This window comes from Notamacropus eugenii, chromosome 7, assembly GCF_028372415.1.
Source record: "Notamacropus eugenii isolate mMacEug1 chromosome 7, mMacEug1.pri_v2, whole genome shotgun sequence".
NCBI lineage: Eukaryota > Metazoa > Chordata > Mammalia > Diprotodontia > Macropodidae > Notamacropus > Notamacropus eugenii.
Window position 1 is genome coordinate 17,871,223 of NC_092878.1, and position 21,379 is coordinate 17,892,601.

General features: G+C 36.2%; 1 protein-coding gene across 7 annotated transcripts in view; it reads right to left on the minus strand.

The window, feature by feature from the left end:
- Positions 1–21,379, minus strand: part of RYR3 (ryanodine receptor 3) — a 750,252-nt gene that overhangs the window by 186,352 nt on the left and 542,521 nt on the right. For all 7 annotated transcript variants that reach the window (XM_072625274.1, XM_072625277.1, XM_072625272.1 and 4 more), the window contains exons 44-47: positions 13,847–14,027; positions 12,283–12,391; positions 8,160–8,280; positions 4,425–4,594 (exon numbers count right to left, since the gene is read on the minus strand). In XM_072625274.1, coding sequence (XP_072481375.1) covers positions 4,425–4,594; positions 8,160–8,280; positions 12,283–12,391; positions 13,847–14,027 — 581 coding nt within the window. The remainder of the gene's footprint in view (positions 1–4,424; positions 4,595–8,159; positions 8,281–12,282; positions 12,392–13,846; positions 14,028–21,379) is intronic.

Here is a 21,379-nt window from a genome sequence, read left to right on the forward strand (position 1 = left end):
CCATCTGTATAAACAACTCCTTGAGGAAGAGGAACATGAATGGATACACCTTGTACATTATTTCTCTTGCCAAATGCCTTTCTACTTGACTTCAATCTCACTAGGTACTGAAGGGGTTTGTCTATTGCTCCTTGGCCTTTCCTTCTGGCAATCGTGATGTGACACCTTCATTCACCTCATTTCTCAGGGAAATTGAGGCAAAGCAGGAAAGAGACTTCCTTAGAGGCACAGAGGTAGTGAGGAGCAAAACACTTAAGAATGTAAAGCAATTGAATCCCATAGGAATGCTTTGTAGTAAGTATTTATAATCTGTCTCAGAAAGTAGATCTTTCCATTCCCAAATCCTTGGCACCCATCCCATTTTGTGCACTAATCAGCCTGACACAATAACTTCAGCATTATAAAGACTTCCAACTGTAAGGCTATTAATTTTCTAATATGTCTTCAACTCTTTTCTGACTTACTGGGGAGCTCTCAACCTGATAATCTTTTCCCCTAAAGCACTGCTGAAGTTATAATTAGCAATTTTCATAATTATGAGAGACAAATCAATCAATCAAACTATCTCTTCAGGTAGAGATGCACATAGGAAGCAGAGGTGTATCCCGCTGGTTAAATTTACAAGCGTTGAAAGTAATTTATAAGGAGTATAAATGACTTAAAGGAACACACTTCTGAAACGAGGCTAATGGTGTTGAAAACTACTAACGTCTCCAGCTGTGCTTAAGTTCTGATACATGATTGTTCTGACACTAAGCGAGGAGGTAAATATGAGAGAACATGTTTAAAGAGCTTGAATTATTGAGGTCTTTGGTAAATAACTAATAGTTATTCATGTTTACATGCTGATTTAAGGTTTACAAAGCATTTCAATCGTCACGGTTCTATGAGGCAAGTGGTATAAGCGTCACTATCCCCATTTTACAGACAAGAAAATTAAGGTTCTTAGAGGATAAGTGATTTGCCCAGGATTACACACATACCTAGGAACTGTCAGAAAAAGGAAACATGGCATAGTGAATACAATACTAGACTTGGATCCAGGAAGCCTTGGGTTCAAATCTTACTTCAGATACTAACTCTGTGACCCTGGGTAAATTATTTAAATTCTATGAACAACAGTTTCCTCATCTATAAAATGAGGGAAGTTAAATTTTATGGCCTTTATGGGCTGTTCCAAATGTAAATCTATGATCCTATAGGATTTGAATCCAAGGCTTATGATTTGAACACAGGAAGCTCTCTTCTGTTACTATATGTAACAGTCTTTCTACTATATCCAACTACTTTTCATAGTACAGTAGAAAAAGTTCTGGTTCTGGAGTCAAAGGATGGATTCAAGTCAAACGTCTGACTGTGTTAACTTAAGTCACTTGACTTTCCTGGCCCAGTTTCCTCATTTGTAAAATGAGGAGGTTGCACTAGACAGTCTCTAAGGTCTGTCCTTTGAAAGGCAGCTAGGTGGCATGGTAAATAGAATGTGGAGTTTGGATTCAGAACTGAGCTAAAATCTGGCCCCAGATATTTCTAGGTTATATCACCTTGGGCAAGTGATTTAATCTTTTTTTGCCTCACTTTCCTCAACTGTAAAATGATGAAAATAATAGCACCCACCACTCATGGTTGTTTTGAGGATCAGCATTTGCTTAGCAAAGTGCCTGGTACATAGAGAATACTTAACAAATACTTGTTTCCTTCCTGCCTTCTCCTGTGATTCCCATGCTTGGGATTATCACAACTAATATGGTAAAATGTAATTATCTAATATAAATTCAATATATTTAGGATCATAGGCAAGAAGTGGTACAAAAGATAAACTGCAAGCAATTGGTGACTGGGGAAGAAGGTAAGCCATATGGTAAAAGTAATACAAAAATGATGTAGCTTTAATGCTTTAACAATACCCACTCAATGTTAAAAGATTGAGAAGAAGGCCTCTAGTCCATTAAGGCAGATGCTCTTTGGGGGTTCTATGGAAGCACACATATAAGGATGATGTGGGATGAAGAGGTGTAATTGGATTGTGATCTATACCATTGGAGGAAGTAGCTCCATTAATGAGATTGTACTCACTGAAGTTTGGTTTTGGAAACGACTTTCTTTGAACTACAAAGACATTTCTGGTGACACCCATAATTAAGCAAAATCTCTGGTTCTAGATAAGTGTCCTAAGGAAAAAAATAATCAAACTCTTCAAACTTGTAATTTTAATAGGATTATTAAAATGAGATAGGGCAGAGCTTTGATTTTTAATTTCTTGTAAATTTCTTTATTATCATAAAGCAAATGCCACAGTTTGTTGGCTGAGGAGTTCAATATAGCACATTTCAGCGTAGCACTGAGGTGTTTGGATAAGCACAATGTTTGAACAACAAATACTAGAAAAGCACGTGCTATTTGTCTGATCTATTACCACCTGCATGCTTTCACCAAGGACCTCAGGGGGTATTTGAAAAATAATTTTTTGAGTCAGAAAATTCATTAAAAATGTTCAAAGCATAAGTAGCTTCAGACAAAGCATTTTAATTATCCAACAGAATTTGCCAGCTTGAAATATGGTTTTGGCTCCACAGCACAAAAAAATGTATTGTACATTCTGTGGGGTTCTATAAATATATCTTTACAAAATTCTCATTCTCTTAGACCAGCACCTTATACCGTATTCCACAATACATTCCATATGGATAAGTTACCTTAATATTAGAAACCATACAACAAAAATATTACTAGCTAAACAGATTGTATCTCTCTCACAATATAGGTAGGAGATATATTCTTAACTAAACAAGAGATAGAGGAAATTCTAAAAGATCAAATAGATAACTTTACTTGAAACTAAAAAGCTTCCGCATGGACATGAATGCATCTAGGATAATAAGGGAAGTGATCAGATGGGAAAAATCTTTATCAAATTTCTCTGATAAGGGTTCATTCAGTATACAAGGTATATAAACAATGAATACATGAAAATAAATACATACATACATGTGTGTGTATCTCAAACTAACACCCCAATCCCCAACAGATAAATGGTCAAAGATATGAACAAACTGTTCCTAAAAGATGACCTGCAAAGTATTCACAACCACATGACCAAATGCTCCAAATCACCAATAACAGGAGAAATGCAAATCAAAATAGTCTAGAAGTTTCATCCCATACCTTACAAACTGGCAAAAATTACAAAAATGGCAAGTCATTGTTGGAGGAATTACAGAAGGCTAGGCATGCTAATACACTGTTAGTGAAGCTGTAAAATAGTACAACCATTTTAGAAAGCAATTTGGAATTATGCAAATAAATGACTAAAATGTCCATACCCTTTGAACAGAGACTCTGTTACCGGGATTATATCCAAGGAAACTATCAATAAGAAAAAAGTTCTCATATTCTCCAAAATATTTATAGCAGCACTTTTTGTTACAACTAAGAATTAGAAACAAAGTAGGTACCCACCAACTGGGGAATGACCAAACCAACTGTGATACATGAATAGAATAGAATATTATTATGCTATAAGAAATGATTTAAGATAAATACAGAAAAACGTACAAAGACCTACACAAACTGATGCAGAGTAAAGTAAGCACAGTAAAGAAAACAACATACAAAGTAATCACAAACATGTAAATGGAAAATCAAAAGTCAGTGTAGTGATGTTAACAAGGTCAAACAGGATTCAAATGTAAGGATATGAGAGAATGCCCCCAGCCACCCCCTTCATGGAAATAGGAGGTTCACAGGTGGTATACGTTGTGCATGCTTTCAGACTTTTTCAACGTATAGATCAGCTGTGCTGACTTTTATTTTCCTTTCTAAAACCATTTGTCAATGGGATGTCGCTTTGTGAGGGAGAGAGATATTTGACACAATGACAGGGATGTAAGAAAAAAACATTAAAAAACTTATTTAAAATACTTATTATTCCTATGTCACAGATATCTATCAGAATTTGTCCTCATTCTAAGGCTGAGAATAGCATGAATTTTCTATTTCTAGGTCACCAATTAAAATATAATCCATTCCAGAGGCTGGGTCACTTCATAAGGAATTAAATTCCTTGAGTTTCAGCACAGGTTAGCCACTCTGTTACAAAACACTCTGAGTTTGAAAACAAGAAGGAAGACAGACTGTTTTAAGGCCAAAGGTTGCTACTGGTCAAGCTCTTGAATAAATACTTGTGGGATTTGGATGCTTGATTTTTTAATTTAACTTCTCTATTGGGTGTGGCATATTGAAATCTCTCCATTTCTCAATGTCTTAGTTTTTGCATCTGTGAAAAGGAGCAGATATATACAGGGATGGGAGAAAACCACTATATGAACAGAGGCACAATGCCCACAAAATACAGCAAATACTGAATTGTACTCAGCTACCAAATATAGTCACAGAAGAAAATCACAATTCTGATTTCAGTAACTTACTGTGTCCAGAGAGGTTGATGCTCTTAAGTCAGGCAAAAATCCAACCTCCAAAAGATGGAGGAGGAAAGTTTGGTCCTCAATGCCATACACACGGTCCAAGAACAGTACCATGGGTGCTTTGTGGTCGGGACAAAAGTTGGCCACCATGTCTGGCTCATTCACTGACCCATCTGAGACAAGGAGAGAATTTCATTAGCCCTTTAAAAATATCACAGTTCTGGATGACAGAAGTCCAAGCTGGCCAACGGCTTTCTATCCTTCTAAATAATGAAATGGGAAGATTTAAAAATGATACTGCTAAATCTTTCTTTTGTTATTCTTTGTTAAAAAAATTATTTATTGATTTTTAGTTTTCAACATTCATTTCCACAAGATTTTGAGTTCCAAATTTTCTCCCCATCTCTCCCCTCTCCCACCCCAAAACACTGTGCATTCTGATTACCCCTTCCCCCAATCTGCTCTCCCTTCTATCATACCTCTCCCTTCCTTAATCTCCATCTTCTCTCTTTTTTGTAGGGCAAGATAGATTTCTATACCCTGTTACCTGTATTTCTTATTTCCCAGTTGTATGCAAAAACAATTCTCAACATTCGTTCCTTAAATTTTGAGTTCCTACTTCTCTCCCTTCCTCCCTCCCCAACCATCCCCACTGAGAAGGCAAGCAATTCAATATAGGCTATATATGTGTAGTTTTCAAAAGACTTCCATAGTAGGCACGTTGTGTAAGACTGACTATATTTCCCTCCATCGTATTCCACCTCCTTTATTCTATTCTCTCTTTAGACCTTGTCCCTCCCCTAAAGTGATTACTTCTAGTTACCCCTCCTCCCATTTGCCCTTTCTTCTATCCTCTCCTCCAAACCTCACTTATCCCCTTCTCCCCTACTTTCCTGCAGTGTAAGATAGATTTTCATATCAAATTGAGTGTGCATGTTATTCCTTCCTTAAGCCAATGTGATGAGAGTAAGCTTCACTTTTTCCCTCTCACCTCCTCCCTTTTCTCCTCCATTGAGAAAGTTTTTTCTTGCCTCTTTTATGGGAGATAATTTGCCCCATTCCATTTCTCCCTTTCTTCTCCCAATATATCCCTCTCTCATCCCTTAATTTTATTTTTTTAGATATCATCCCTTCCTATTCAACTCACCCTGTGCCCTCTGTCTATGTGTGTGTGTGTGTATGTGTGTATGTGTGTGTGTGTGTGTGTGTGTGTGTGTGTGTGTGTGTAATCCCTCCAATTGCCCAAATACGGAGAAAAGTTTCAAGTGTTACAAATATTATCTTTCCATGTAGGAATGTAAACAGTTCAACTTTAGTTAAGTCCCTTGTGATTTTTCTTTTCTGTTTACCTTTTCATGCTTCTCTTGATTCTTGTGTTTGAAAATCAAATTTTCTATTCAGCTCTGGTTTTTTCATCAAGAATGCTTGAAAGTCCTCTATTTCATTGAAAGACCATTTTTCCCCCCTGAAGTATTATACTCAGTTTGCTGGATATGTGACTCTTGGTTTTAATCCTAGTTCCTCTGACTTCTGGAATATCATATTCCAAGCCCTTCAATCTCTTAATGTAGAAGCTGCTAGATCTTGTGTTATCCTGATTGTATTTCCACAATACTGGAATTGTTTCTTTCTGGCTGCTGCTGCTAAATCTTTCTTGCCAAAAAGTCAGGCTTTATAACAAGTTCTCTAATTAGCCCTCATAATGTAATTGGGACAGAAGGAAAACAGTTTGGCCAGGAACAGTAAAGAATGGGGGGGCTGGGGGGAGAGAGACTATGATTTTAAAATTACTACTATTAGCAGACTGTAACACTGTTAGTTGAACTGTCCAATATCACAGAGCAAAGTTCAGATCTATTGATTTCCTGGCCAGAGGATATTTGATTCTGACAGCTTCTCCTTAAAAAAAAAAATTCATTATTTGGCTTTTGCTGCTAAAACACCTGCTGTTTGAGTCCTGCAGGAGATACTTACCTAACTTGTGAGAAAGAACTCAAGTACTGATTAGAGAGGTGAAGGCTGGATCAAAATTTTTCATGTATTATTGATCTGGTGTGTGGTTCCCTAAAGGCCTGTATCATGATGCTGAGAACTATGTACATCAAGTGAGACATGACTTCTGATTGGCTGAGAGAAACCTCTGAGTTATGAGAGAGAATTTGAGAAAAATAATTAAGAGGGGCAAACACAAACTTTTGAAAGGTGGATAGAGCCACAGCTCCAATATGTCCCTTCATTCCTAGCACCTGGAAACTTTGACTATTCAGAGATGCTCCTCTACCTATCTCCGTATCATTCTCTCTTTTCTTGACTGAGCTGAGATTTAGTCTCACCTACAAATAGATAATCTATCACATGTCTATATGTATATAATCCCTAATTTCTATTTACTGTTTACTTTGATAAGATTTACTTTCCGTAATTGTCTTTTACATAGCCAGCATTTGGTGAAGATGAGAGGGGGAAAAGCTATCAAGAATAAGCTAGGTGTTGCTCTCCCCTTAAAAATGACTACAGATGGTAGCTTTTATTCTTTAATTTATTTTAATTTAATTTATTTTGCTCCTTTTTTAGTATTTTCATATCACAACGTTATAGGCATTTGATATGAGTTAAACAGACAGATATATTTCTAGCCTGATAGCTCTGTTGCAGATAGGCAAGTGGAAGAGTGAGCACCCAACCACTGTCTTCCTCTTGCTCCCCAAAAGGTGGTAATCATGGTTTCCCTTAGTGATAGGGCGGACCAGATTCTCGACAGCTAACCTTGCTACATGCGGACCAGTTTATATTCATATTATACATGGAGACAACATATAAACTACACATAAAATGAATGCAAGGTAATTTACACGGTGGGAAGAAAGCCCCAACCATTGGGGAGATAAGGAAAATCATCCACAACAGAGAGGTCAGAAACACACTGTTGAAGCATTGCGTTCAGCACTAACCAGATGAAAGTATAACTGGGAAATATTTAACAAATAAAAATAAGATAGAAAATAGATAATATTAACATGTGATTTTCAAAATCAATATGCTGCTAGTATGGTTTAGTGGCCCTCATTTCTATTAGAGTTTGGCATCATTGCTCTAGAAGGAGGTAACACATGAGGTGAGCCTTGAAAAATGCAATCCACGTTGTAGATATAATTAATGTCTGAAAAAGGCAAGAAACTCTGAAGGAAGATGTATTGTCAATTAAACTATAGAAGTCACATGAGGTATTAGGCATGAGGACACAACCTATTGCTGTATGATTTTTGACAGGGAAGGACACGGGGCTATAGCATAGGGAAGAAGGGAGACATGACAGCTGATCTTGTCTGTCTGCCCTGAGATATTGCAGCTTACTTCCTAGAACACATGAGCATTGGGAATGAACCTAAAGGACACTTTCTCTCTATCTTAACCCATCATTTTTATTACGGATAACATGGTATTTAGTGGGCAATGGTGCCTCTATTCTAATGAAAGGAAAGAACCAGTAGCTTTTGATTTGGGGAGAAATAAGGAAAACTGGAGATGTCATAAAAGGAATAGATGCAAATTCATGTGTAACACCTAGCAGAGAAAGTGTGAGAATTAAAGAACCCCCCTCACCCCCTGCAGTATTTCCCCTTTGTAGCTTCTGCAAATCAAGAAAATTTTTCAAGCGAAAACTCTGAAGAAACACTTAAGTGCTACTCTCAGATTACATGTTCATAAATTTTAAAAAAGTCAACCTGATACCATTACCTTTGTTAAGTGTAGGAAGTTTCAAAGGGATACTGATAATTCCTACCAAATCTTCTGTGGGAACCAGGGAGCGAAGGATTGACCTGATTCGGATGGCTTCCCCTTTTCCTGTTTGGATAAGCTGTCAAAACAGAAACCTAACAATAAGTTTAAATAAACATATTGCCTATCCCCATCCCATAATTTTGCTCCTATTTCCTATTTTCTACACATAGAACTAAATCAAGGGATCAAACTGCTTTCTTGAAGGCATATATCTTCATGTTACATAATTACAATCACAACCTAACTTAGGATAACAGGAAAAAAGTTTGAATTTAATTGGACATGATGCTAGGAAGACATTTTGTCTAAGAAAATAATTTGATTTACTTGGTGTCACTATTAATCAGAAATTAGAATACAGAATTAAGGCACCAAATTTCACCTACAAATATGAGCTATGACGGGGGAACTGAATTAATATTTGGGCATTTCATGGTTTGGAATGGGAGGTAGATGTCTCATCTCCTCCCCTCAGGTACAGAGATTTCTCAGGAACCATACAATAAACATGAATGATACACTGATAACTACACTACCATTGTCTACCTCCTGAGTATTATAGCTTTCATGGAGCTTCAGGATCAATGAAGAGAGGCAGCTTCTCATGATGGTAACAACCGCATGCCCCTCCCATAGCCAAGTGTTATTGGGCATGATTCTTTAATGAGGTAGGAGAATGAAGATGAAAGTGAGCTCTATCTGGGCATTAACCAACAGAGGTGAACTGAATATGTGGACCCTGCTTCAAGTTTTAAGCTTTTTAATACTTCAGGATAAGGCTGAAACTGTGTGGGGAAAATGTAGTTTGCTGAGGTGACAGCAGTAAGGAATGGTCTATAAAATACAGAAAGAATTGAGTGATATTTAATATTTGCCACTCAAAGACTTCAAAGAACTACATGGTGTTTTTATTTTTATTTTTTTATAACAGAAAGAAAACCTACCAACAGTGTCAAATGGAGATGAGTGAATCATTTGTCCCAATTTATGTATGGAAAGAACTAGGGTTACGGAGCAAGAATCTATGTGCTCAGTACAAACCTGTCCTGTGATGTCTTTCTTCCATCTTTGGCATATCTCTTTATAAGGATGATTAACAGTAACTCATTTTTATAACACTGTGAGGTTTTTAAGTTCTTTATCTCATTATCTCATCTTAACTTCAAATGTCTACAAAGTAGATTCTATTATTATTCCTATTTTGCAGATCAGGAAACTGAGCTCTGAGAGATTAAATTGATTTGCCCCTGATCACACAACTAGTAAATCTGAGGTGAAATCCGAACAAAAATATTTTTAACTCGAAGTTCAATGTACTCCATCCTTGGCAACAATGTTGCTCATTTGAAAGGTCCATGATTGGAAGAACATGATCATGTAATCTGAATGGGTATATAAACAATCGAATCAGAGAATCCGAACACATGGAACCTATTGGCAGGAGGATATTACATATGCCCAGATAATTTACATAGCCATTATAACTATCTGACTAGAATATAATCTCCTGATCACCCTTTCCCCCTTGATATTCTGTTCTCTCTAGTTTTTCCAGGACATCACTCTTTCCTATCTGATCACTCCTTCCCAGCCTTTCTCCATGATCCTCCTCCACAGCATGTCCTCCAACTGCAGATGTCCCTCACAGTTCTGTCCTGGGCCCTCTGCTCTTGTCCCTTTGTCCAACTTCACATGGTGATCTCATCAGCTTCCAAGGATTTAATTACCATCTTCATGCTGACGATTCTCAAATCAACCTGTCCTGCCCCAACCTCTTTGCTGATTTCCAGTCTCACATCTCCAACTGCCTTTCAGACATCTCAAACTGGATGTCCATTTTTCTGAAGCTAAATATATCTACAACACAACTCATTATTTTCTCCCCTAAACCTCCCAGCCTTTGACCTTCCCTTTTATTGTAGAGGTGAATCCCATCATCCCAGTCCCTCAGGCTCAACTGTAATTCTTCACTATCTCTCATCCCTCATATCCAAGTTGTTGCCAAGGCCTGTCAATTTCACCTCTGCAACATCTCTTGAAGATACCTTCTTTTCTTCTTTGACATTGTTACTCCTCCAGTGTAGATCCTCATCACCTCACACCTGGATTATTGCAATAGCCTGCTGGTGGGTCTGCCTGACTCACGTCCCTCCCCTCTCCAATATAGCCTCCATTCAACTGCCAAAGAGATCTTCCTAAAGCACCGCCTGACATCATTTTCCTCAGTAAACTTTAGTAGCTACCTGTCACCTCCAGGATCAAAACCAAAACGCTCTTTTTGGCATTCAAAATCCTTTATAATCAAGCTCCCTCCTACCTTTCCAATTTTCTTATCGCTTACTTTCTGCTCCATATTCTGATTCATTTGCCTCTGGATCAGGAATGAAACACTCTGTCTCTCTGCTCCAGGCATATTCTCTGGCTGTCCCCCATGCCTGGAATGCTTTCCCCTCTCATCTCTGCCTACTGACTCCATTGTCTTCATTCATGTCCGAACTAAAATCCCATTTTAACTGAAAGTCTTTCCCCGTCTTGAGTCTAGTGCTTTCCCTTTGTTGATTTCCTATTTATCTTCTATACAGCTTATTTCGTATGCAGTTGTTTGCATGTAGTCTCCCCCATTACATGGTAAACTCCTTGAAGACAAAAGCTGTCTTTTGCCTCTTTCTGTGTCCCCAGCACTTAGCACTAATTGCCTAATAATGTTTTTTAATTGCCTAATAAATGTTTTTTAAAATTGATTAATGGGGTCTGCTTTCCATGAATATTGAATGGCACACAGCACATCCTACTTCATACTATTGAATTCTTACTTAAAATTTATACCAATCCCCAGTCCAGAATTCTAAATCCCTTTGGAAAATCCTCTATGATAATGAGAATGCACAGGGGTAAAACAGGAAAGTAGGCATGTTGGCCCACAATGAGCAAGGAAACAATTCTTCTAGAGAATTACCAAGAAGTCTCTCTCATTTAAAACTTATTTTCTCCCTTCTGCTCTAATATTTTCATTTCATTTCATATTGCCACATACTCTCCCAAACTAAAAAACAAATAAACCCATGAATGGGGGTTAATTAGAGATTGCTCCCAATCTTTCAGAAGTAACCCAGAGGTTATTTTTCAGGCTTCCAATTCTGTTGATTGCAGGGAGAAATTCCCAACTTTTTAAGTTGAAAAGCAAATATATATATATATATATATATATATATATATATATATATATATATATATATATATATATATATATATATAACATATACATATAAATGGCCCTTTTTCATTCTTAGACCAATAAATTAAATTTGTAATTTACAGAACATTCAAATTGGAAATTCAAGTAAAAAGCATACAATATGGAATGTTAATTTTCTTGATGTATTCCAAGTTACTGAAATCTATTTCTATCTTTTCCAATATTAAGTAAGTACTTATAAAACCAAGACTTAGAGTTATGTCACTCTGAAAGACTGTACTCCAGGCAATATTCAGTGACTTCCAGCATTATTTCAGATTTTTGTGGTAGATGTTTGAAATTGTCATCAAAGCGTATATCCCAAAGAAAATCAAATGAAAACAAAACAAAGACAAAACCAACTCATATCCCAAAGCCTCAATACCAAATAAAAATAAGGCATCTTTAGTTGAGATATTACACAGAATCTCCTACTAAGAAATAACTAAATCAACTTATAAGGAGAAATTATTTCATGATGTCTTATGGTGGTAAAATTACTTTCCGTGAAGAGATTGCTTCAATAGACAGGGTTTGTTATGTTTTGCTAAAGCAGAGGTAAGATGAGGCATAACTCAGTAATGCTTTCCAAAAGGAAAAAGTGTAGGAGAGATACTGAAAGGATTCTATTGAGAAACCACAAAAAATGTAGGGATAGCTTACATATAGAAATCTCCTCAGAAAGCAACTAAATCAGGTAGTGGGAATGAAAACTACACTTGATTTTAGCCATGGTTCTTTAGCCAAGAATCATGAGAAAAACAAGTCAGTAAGATGCATAAAATTGTGTTTAGAAAAAGTGCACTGCTTCTCATTCAGGCCTCTGGCACACCAATCACTTACATGCATTTCAGGCGCACAGCGGCCCAGCAAATCTATGAGAGCTGAATAAAATGACATGATCGAATTGCCCATGTGTACAATCTCCTCACTGTCATCTTCCTCTGAATTGCTGAGAAAAAAAACAAACACAATGGAGGTGTGAGGCAGCCTAGGAAGCAATGGGCCATATTTTCTAAGTAAAAGGAAATAGGAAGTTTGGATGACTTTCTATAAAAAACATTTACCATGTTACATCTGGGCAGGAGCTCATGCAAAGATGAGCTAAGTTTTCAAGAATACTTCTATCCAAATAGATACTAATTTCCAAATATCAAGAATGTAGGTACAGTAATTATTTTTCATACATTTCAAGAAATCTAAATATTCATTTATGCTATATGAGGGTTTTGGAGGGAATCAAGTCTATCATTCTAGGTTCTCAAGGACATCATCATAATAAATTTGAACTATACCAAAATTATATATTAAAAATTCTGGCCACTCAAGCAGAATAACATAGATTACCCCAAATCTCACATTAGTTATTAATATCAGTTCTTTTCTCTTTTGAAGATTATTGTAAAAAACAAACAAACCCCAAAACAAAACACCCTGGAGTCAGAGTCAGGACACTTGTATTCTAACCCTAGCTCTAGTACTGACTAGAGTCTAGTGTAACCTTGGTGGCAAATCACTTCATCTTTCTAGTGGATAATTCCTCATCTCTAAAATAAAGGAGTTGGAAAAATGATTTTTAAGGTTTTTCTCAATTCTGAAATTCTATGATTTTCAAAACTGTTTTTGAAGAAGCAGAAGGAACAAAAAGAGTTTCACTACTTTTTAGATAACTTCCAAAGGAGGGAAGAGGTACATCCACAGTCTGGAGGAAGGTCTGACTAGTAATAAAAAATGAAGGCTAAAAACAGAAAAAAACAAAAAAAAAGTGACTAACTCACCAGCTATGTAATCAACCTTTGAAAATCAAGAGTTTATATTAATAATAATTTATGATTTTCAACATTTTTCTCCTTAAATGGGGCTAAACACACTTATCTAACTAATCCTCATACTTTTGACATAGGAATTAATAATAGCTGCATATTTTTTATAGGTTGAGAGCACAGCCCACAAACATAGTATGATTAACAAAACTGCTTTAGGTCATACAAATAATGAAATGGACTAACTGTGGCTTAGGTCATCTTGAAAGCAGAAATGATAAATTAGGGAGAGTGATCTCTAACTAAAACACTGTGAATGACTGTGGTCCTTGAAGTGACCTAAGTCATGTAATTCATTCTAGGCAAGTGCAGTAGTAGGTGTAACGAAAAGTGGTTATGGAAGGAGGAGAATGTTAGACTTCTTTGCAAGGTCCATTACCTGGGTCATCTACCAGGATAGAATAAATGAACATGACTAAGTGGTTTTCAAGTATTTTCATCATATTACTGAAGGACCAAAATTTTCCTAATTAGGATACAACTGATACTCATAATCCATCAGTTTTATTCACAACATATAGGGGAATCACTACACCAGTTCACAAGTTTTAAGCACTTAACAAAAGGCAATTCCACTTACTTACATTTCTTTCTTATATCCCTGAGAAGGAAGATCGAGGGCTGGGTTCTCAGAGATTTTAATAGCTCCTTGCATAGCTGCCAACAAACCGTTTCCTCCTTCACCCCTCAGAGCTGGTCCAAAGCACTCTGGACGTCTTATAAGAAGTTTGACAACGACACTAGCATTTTCTTCAACACTTTCACCTAAGGAAAATGAGCACCAGTCATTACCTCATATAAAAGAATGACAGAGGAATTAGCTTCTAATTATTTGGTTTGAGGATATACAAAAATTCATTCAGTCTGTAACTCACTGTTAAGAGGCTGTACCGAGGGAGGGAAATTTGGTCTTTGTATAAAGCAATATAGTGTGTTCATATAAAATTATCAGATTTGATATGCTGACATAGCTCCATTACCTTGCTTTGAATTTAACTAAGTATCTCTCCAAAGGGAAGAAATAGTTTAATCTACTAATTGAAAACAAATGAATAAGACTGCCTTTTTTTTTAAACTCAGTGAGGGTTTGCTGAAAGGCAAATAGTTGCAGATAGTTGCAGCTCACACTGGTGCTAAAAATCAACATGATAATGGCCATGCTTAGCTGAGTTGTAGTTTGCCAACTAAATCCGATTCTTCAAATTTTATTAAAATATTCATTATTTCTTATCTTCCTGTAGATCTCTCCTTGCTCCTAATCCAAGTACTAATTGCAGTGCTCTAAAAAGGTTTTCTACTGGATTATAATAGAATAATTCTAAGATTCTCAAAGTCACTATTTTCTGGATTAAACATAACCCAAAGATTCTTATAGAACTAATAAACAAGAAATGGAAGAAGTCTTTTTTTAGAAACAATATCAATTAAGATGATGTTAATGGATGCCCAATACGTAAAATTTATAGTAAATTTATCTAGAATTTCCTAATTTCACTGTTTTACATAGCAAAGTCTTGCTTGGTTTGGTAAAAAACAAACCCAACTCAGTGCTTTAAAATGTTACTATTAGAACAGAAATTAAATAGTGCATTATAATAAAATCAAAAGAAAAATACAAATGTTATATATTCATTAGGGAGATAATACTGGGATGTATGCTTATTTCCAGTTGATAGAAGATCCTGACTTAAGAATACTTTAGAATTTAAAAAATAATCATGGGAGCAAATGGGCCTATCTTATACAAACTTTAATAATAAGGTTTGTAATATTTTTTGAGGTCCTTCAATGACACATGATAATCACTAATTTAGGGTCCAAGGGCTCTTGTAAAAATTACAAGTGCATGCTAAGTTAAATTCACTCAAATATATTAAAATAAACCTTGGAAGAATAAAAAGCTTTCTAAGTTGCATTAGGTGTTTCATTTATTTCAAGTAATAACTCTCCCAACCAAGATCCTCTATGACAAGATTATTTGAGGGATCCTTTAGAATTCATTTTAATGGAATTTGGTCTCTAATAACAACAATGATATCTAGGATTCTTGTGGAATTTTCCCTTACAGGAGTTCTCTCTACTTTTACGATTGTTCATCTGATTTTAAATAATTCTTTCCGACAAAAATTTTGAAAAAGGCAACATTTTTTTTTCTTTCCAAATCCTTCTGAAGCAGTGAGGGGAAGACAATACAATTCTTATTTTACATATGGACATACTATGCTGTTTTTTTACACTAACTATGGAAATACATTAGATTCATAAAGCCTAGAGACTCAACTTCAGGCCCATTTTCTCCTTTGCTTTAGTCTTTGCCCTTATTCCAGCTAAGGCCAATTCTTCCAAATGTATTCTCATTGCCATTTCCTCCTGTCTTCTCTTGTGGACTCCTCCATAATCATACCCTCTACAACTCTAATTTTATTCTCCCTACATACTGGTTCTCTCATTTCTGCCAACACACAGGTCCAAGTCTTTCTCATCCTGAAAAAAATAAACCAAACCAAACTGCTCACTAGATTCTGCCATGCCTTTAAACTGTTATCCTATAATCTGTTCTCATGTTCATAGCCAAATTCCTAGAAAAAATTACCTACCTTAGTGACCTGACTTCAGTTACTTGTTTCTCAGTCCTCTGCAATACAGCACTTGTCATTTTATCTGTCACTACTTTTTTAAGTATACAAAACCAACAGGAATACCTTTTAAATAAAATTTGTTTTCTAAGAAGTATATATTAAATTCATTATAATATGACAAACACTACCTTGTTTATTCTTTTCAAGTTTCTTCTGTTTTCTTCTGTGTATTTTAAAAATATGAAGAAAATGTTTTATTGATGATCTTTCCCCCTTTTTAGTCTCTTTATCCCCAATTCTTCTTAATTGTTCTCCTCCGTAAAAGTAAAAGTATTTCAATGTAAAAAATAGTTAAATAAAACAAATTCACACATTGGTTGTGTCTGAAAACTTAAGTCTTATTCTGCACCTTTAGTACATCACCTATCTGCTAAGAAAAAGGAAGTATACTTAGCCATCAGTCTTCTGAGTTGTAATTAATTGGTCATTGTGTTTATCACAGTTCCTAATTCATTCGAAGTTGTTTTCCTTTACATAAAACAGTTCTCCCTATTCTGCTCACTTTGCTCTGCATCAGGTCACACAAATCCTCCCAGCAAACTCATCACTTTTGCCATTTTCTAAGGTATTATAATATTATACCCATATGATATAATTTGTTCAAGAACTCAACTGATGAGCACCTACTTTTTCTGGTTCTTTACTTTAAATATTTTTGCTAAAAATGTTGCTATAGGGAGGAGCCAAGATTGCAGAGAAAGAGCAACTACTCACTAAGCTCTAACACAAACTCCTTCAGATAGCTCTAAAAGGAGACTCTGAACAAATTTTAGATTGGCAGAATCTAATAGGAGACACAGTATGGCAGCTTTTCAACCCAGGTCAGACTGCAAGGTCAATAGGAAGGGTCTGTTCCAGGGGCTAGAGGAGCACACAACACAGAAACTGTACCAGCACAGACCCTGCCACAGCAAAGCCATGCAGAAAGCCCCAGGTGATTTGAAGCAGCAGCAGTACTGAGGAATCTCAAACATATCAGCCTAGGACAGGACTCCAGTGGAACTGAGTGAGAGAGAACCACAGAACCCAAAGTAACTACAGCAGCCACTCCTGGGACTATCAGTCAGCAGATTAAATGCCTGTAAGTCACCTATTTGAACTTCCAGGAGCCAAGATAGTAGAGTAATTAATAAATGTTATTCCCCTCCCTTTGTTGACCTTGACAAACTCAGAATATTTCCCCAGGGAAAAAACCTGTAGGAGTGGGATCAGCTGAAAGGGTAAATAGTCTCTTAGCTTGGGAGGTGAGGAAAATGGCAAAGGGGGGGTCCCTCTTGCTGTTGTTGAAGGGGACCAATGCAGGACCTGAATTGCCCAAGACAATCCCACCTCGCAAATTGGGAGGAGATCCTGAGCCCCGGGGACTGGAGCCCACAATTGTCAACACCAGGACCCTAAGCATGCCTCATCACAACCAGGGGAATAGTGAAGATACTAGTGCAGGGGTTCACCAACCACTGAGCCTGCCTGTGCTCAGGAAAATAAACCTCCTGTGGCCAGACCATCCCCTCCCCCACATTTAACTAGCTCCAGAGTAACTCCAGGGAAACTCAGAAAGACTTCACCTGGCCTCTACTTTCGCACATCAGCCAATTCAGCACCAGGTAAGTTACAGCATTCTAAGCTTCTAGCTGAAAGAACCAGAGGCCACAATACACAAAGCCTCAAGTTCTAAGCACAAGACCTGTGGGACAGAGCTCCCTGTGTCCCAGAAGCAGAGATCCACTTTAAAAGCCAGGAAAAGGGCAATCATCATGAGCAAGAAGCAAACCAGAAAAGATAAGACCATAGAATTTTTCTATGGGGACAAGAACCCAAACACTAATACCAAAGAGATCAGAATTGAGATTGTATTCTCATCTGAAACTTCAGAAGGGAATATGAACTGGTCTCATACTCCAAAATCATTCTTGGAAGAGCTCAAGAAGGATTTTAAAAGCCAAATTAGGGAAGTAGAAGAAAAACTGGCCAATGATTTTAGAGATATGAAAAAAGGAATCACAGAAGAATTTAAAAGAAAAATTGGACTGATGGAAAAGAAAGCACAAAAACTAACTGAAGAAAATAACTCCTTAAAAGGAACAACTGGACAGAGGGAAAAGGAGATGCAAAAGTTAGTTGTAGCAAACAATTTGACAAAAATTAGAATCAGGCAAGTAGAAGATAATGACTCTATGAGACACCAAGAATCAGTCAAACAGAATCTAAAGAATGAAAAGATAGAAGAAAATGTAAAATATCTAATTGGAAAAACAACTGATCTGGAAAATAGATCCAGGACAGAAAAATCTAAGGATTACTGGTCTCCCAGAAAGCCATGATGAAACAAAGAGCCTGGACAATATCATCCAAGAAATCATCAAGGAAAACTGCCCAGAAGACCTAGATCCAGAGGGCAAAATAGACTTTGAAAGAATCCACTGTTCACCTCCTGCAAGGGATACCAAATTAAATACAACAAGGAATATCGTTACCAAATTCCAGAACTATCAAGTGAAGGAGAAAATACTGCAGTCAGTCAGAAAGAAACAATTCAAATATCAAGGAGTTACAGTCAGGATCATACAGGACCTTGCAGCTTCTACATTAAAAGATGTGAGAAACTGGAATATGATATTCCATAAGGCAAAGGAGCTGGGACTACAACCAAGGGTTAATTAATTACCCAGCAAAACTGAGCATAATATTTCAGGCAAGGAGATGGGCATTCAATGAAATAAGGGATTTCCAGACCTTCCTGATGAAAAGGCAAGAGATCAATAGAAAATTCGATCTTCAAACACAAGTCTCAAGAGAGGCATAAAAAGGCAAACGGAAAAAAATAACTTGTTACTCAGTATGGGCAAACTGTCTACATCCCTATAAGGGAAGATGATACTTGTTAACCTTGAGAATTGTATATTTACTATGATATATAAAAGGGATATACATAGAGGGAGCAGGTATAAAGTAAATGATGTGAGGATAAAAATGTTATTTAAGGGTGCAAAGGGATTGTAATGGGAGATGTGAAAAGGAGGAGGCAGAAAAAGGTAAATTATATCACAGGAAGAGGCACAAAAAAGATATTACAGTAGAAGAAAGAGGAGAGGGAGATGAGAATTGTTTGAGATTTACTCTCATCTGATTTGTTTCAAGAAGAAAGCAACAAACTCAGTTAAGTATAGAAATCTAACTAGCTCTATAGGCAGTAGGAGGGGAAAGGGTGAAGGAAAGGGAGCAGAGGCTAAAAGGGATGGAAGAAGCAGTAAGGGAAAAAGGGAGTAAAAGGGAGGGAGGCTGAAAGAAGGGAGGGACGACTTAGGGAGGTGCTGGTCAAAAACTAAAGCTATTGTAGAGGAGAAGGGAGAACTAAAAGCATAAATGGGGGGAAAGAGGATGGAGGGAAAGACACAGATATTAATCATAACTGTGAATGTGAATGGGATGAACTCTCCCATAAAACGGAGATGGATAGCAGAATGGATTAAAAACCATTATCCAACAACATGTTGTGTACAAGAAACATATTTGAAATGGGGGGGATACACAGGGTAAAGGTAGAAGGTCAGAGCAGAATATATTGTGCTTCAGCTGATGTAAAAAAAGCAGGGGTGGCAATACTAATCTCAGAAAAACCAAAAGCAGAAATAGATCTAATCAAAAGAGACAGGAAGGAAACTATACCCTGCTAAAATGCACCACAATGAAGCAATATCATTACTAAACATGTATGCTCCAAGTAGTATAGCATCCAGATTCTTAGAAGTTAAAGGAGTTACAGTAAGAAATAGATAGCAAAATTATACTAGTGGGAGACCTCAAACTCCCCCTCTCTGAACTTGATAAATCTAACCTCAAAATAAACAAGAAAGAAGTTAAGGAGGTGAATAACACTTCAGATAACATAGATATGACAAATCTGTGGAGAAAAATGAATGGGGATAGAAAGGATTATACCTTTTTCTCAGCAGTATATGGCATATATACAAAAATTGACCATATACATAAAAACCTCACAATCCAGTGCAGAAAGGCAGTCCTTGTGTCCTTCTCAGGCAGTCAATGCATCCTTCTCAGATCATAATGCAATAAAAATTATATGTAATGAAAGGACATGGAAAGATAAACCAAAAATTAATTGGAAATTAAATAACCCAATCTTAAGAATGACTGGGCTAAACAACAAATCATAGAAACAATCAACAACTTCATTCAAGAGAATGACAATAATGAGACAACCCACTAAATCTTATGGGATGCTGCAAAAGCAGTTCTTAGGGGAAATTTTATATCTTTGAATGCCTACATGAATAAAATAGAGAAAGAGGAAATCAGTGAATTGGATATGCATCTGGAAAAACTAAAAAAAGAACAAATTGAAAATCTCCAAGTAAATACCAAATTAGAAATACTAAAAAGCAAAGGAGAGATTAAAAAAATTGAAATTAAGAACACCATTGAACTAATAAATAAAACTAAGAGTTGGTTCTATGAAAAAACCAATAAAATTGATAAACTTTTGGTCAATTTGATTAAAAAAAAGAAAGAAGAAAACCAAATTACCAATATCAAAAATGAAAAGGGCGAATTAATCTCCAACAAGGAGGAAATTAAATAATAATTAGAAATTACTTTGTCCAACTGTACATCCATAAATTAGCCAATCCAAATAAGATGGATGAATATTTTAAAACATATAAATTGCCCAGATTAATAGAAGAGGAAGTTGCATACTTAAATAATCCCATCTCAGAAAAAAAATTGAACAAGTCATCAATGAACTCCCTAAGGAAAAATCTCCAGGGCCAGATGGATTTGCAAGTGAATTCTATCAAACATTTAAAGAACAGTTCATTCCAATACTATATAGACTATTTGGGAAAACTGGTGAAGGAGTCCTACTAAATTCTTTTTATGATACAAATATGTTTCTGATACTTAAACCAGGAAGAGTCAAAACAGAGAAAGAAAATTATAGACCAATTTCTCTAATGAACAGAGATGCAAAAATTTTTAAGAAAATATTAGCAAATAGAATACAGAAACTTATCATGAGAATAATACATTATGATCAGGTAAGATTTATACCAGGAATGTAGGGCTGGTTCAATATTAGGAAAACTATCAGCATTATTGATCATATCAACAACAAAACTAACAGAAACCACATGATTGTCTCAATAGATGCAGAAAAAGGTTTTGACAAAATACAATACCCATTCCTACTAAAAACAGTGGTGAGCATAGGAATAGATGGAACTTTCCGTAAAATAATAAGCAGTATCTACCTAAAATCATCAGCAAGCATTATATGCAATGGGAATAAGCTAGATGCATTTTCAATAAGATCAGAGGTGAAACAAGGATGTCCATTATCACCACTGTTGTTCAATATGGTACTAGAAATGCTAGCTTTGGCAACAAGAAAAGACAAAGAAATTCAGAAATTAGAATAGGCAAAGAACAAACTAAGTTATCACTCTTTGCAGATGATAT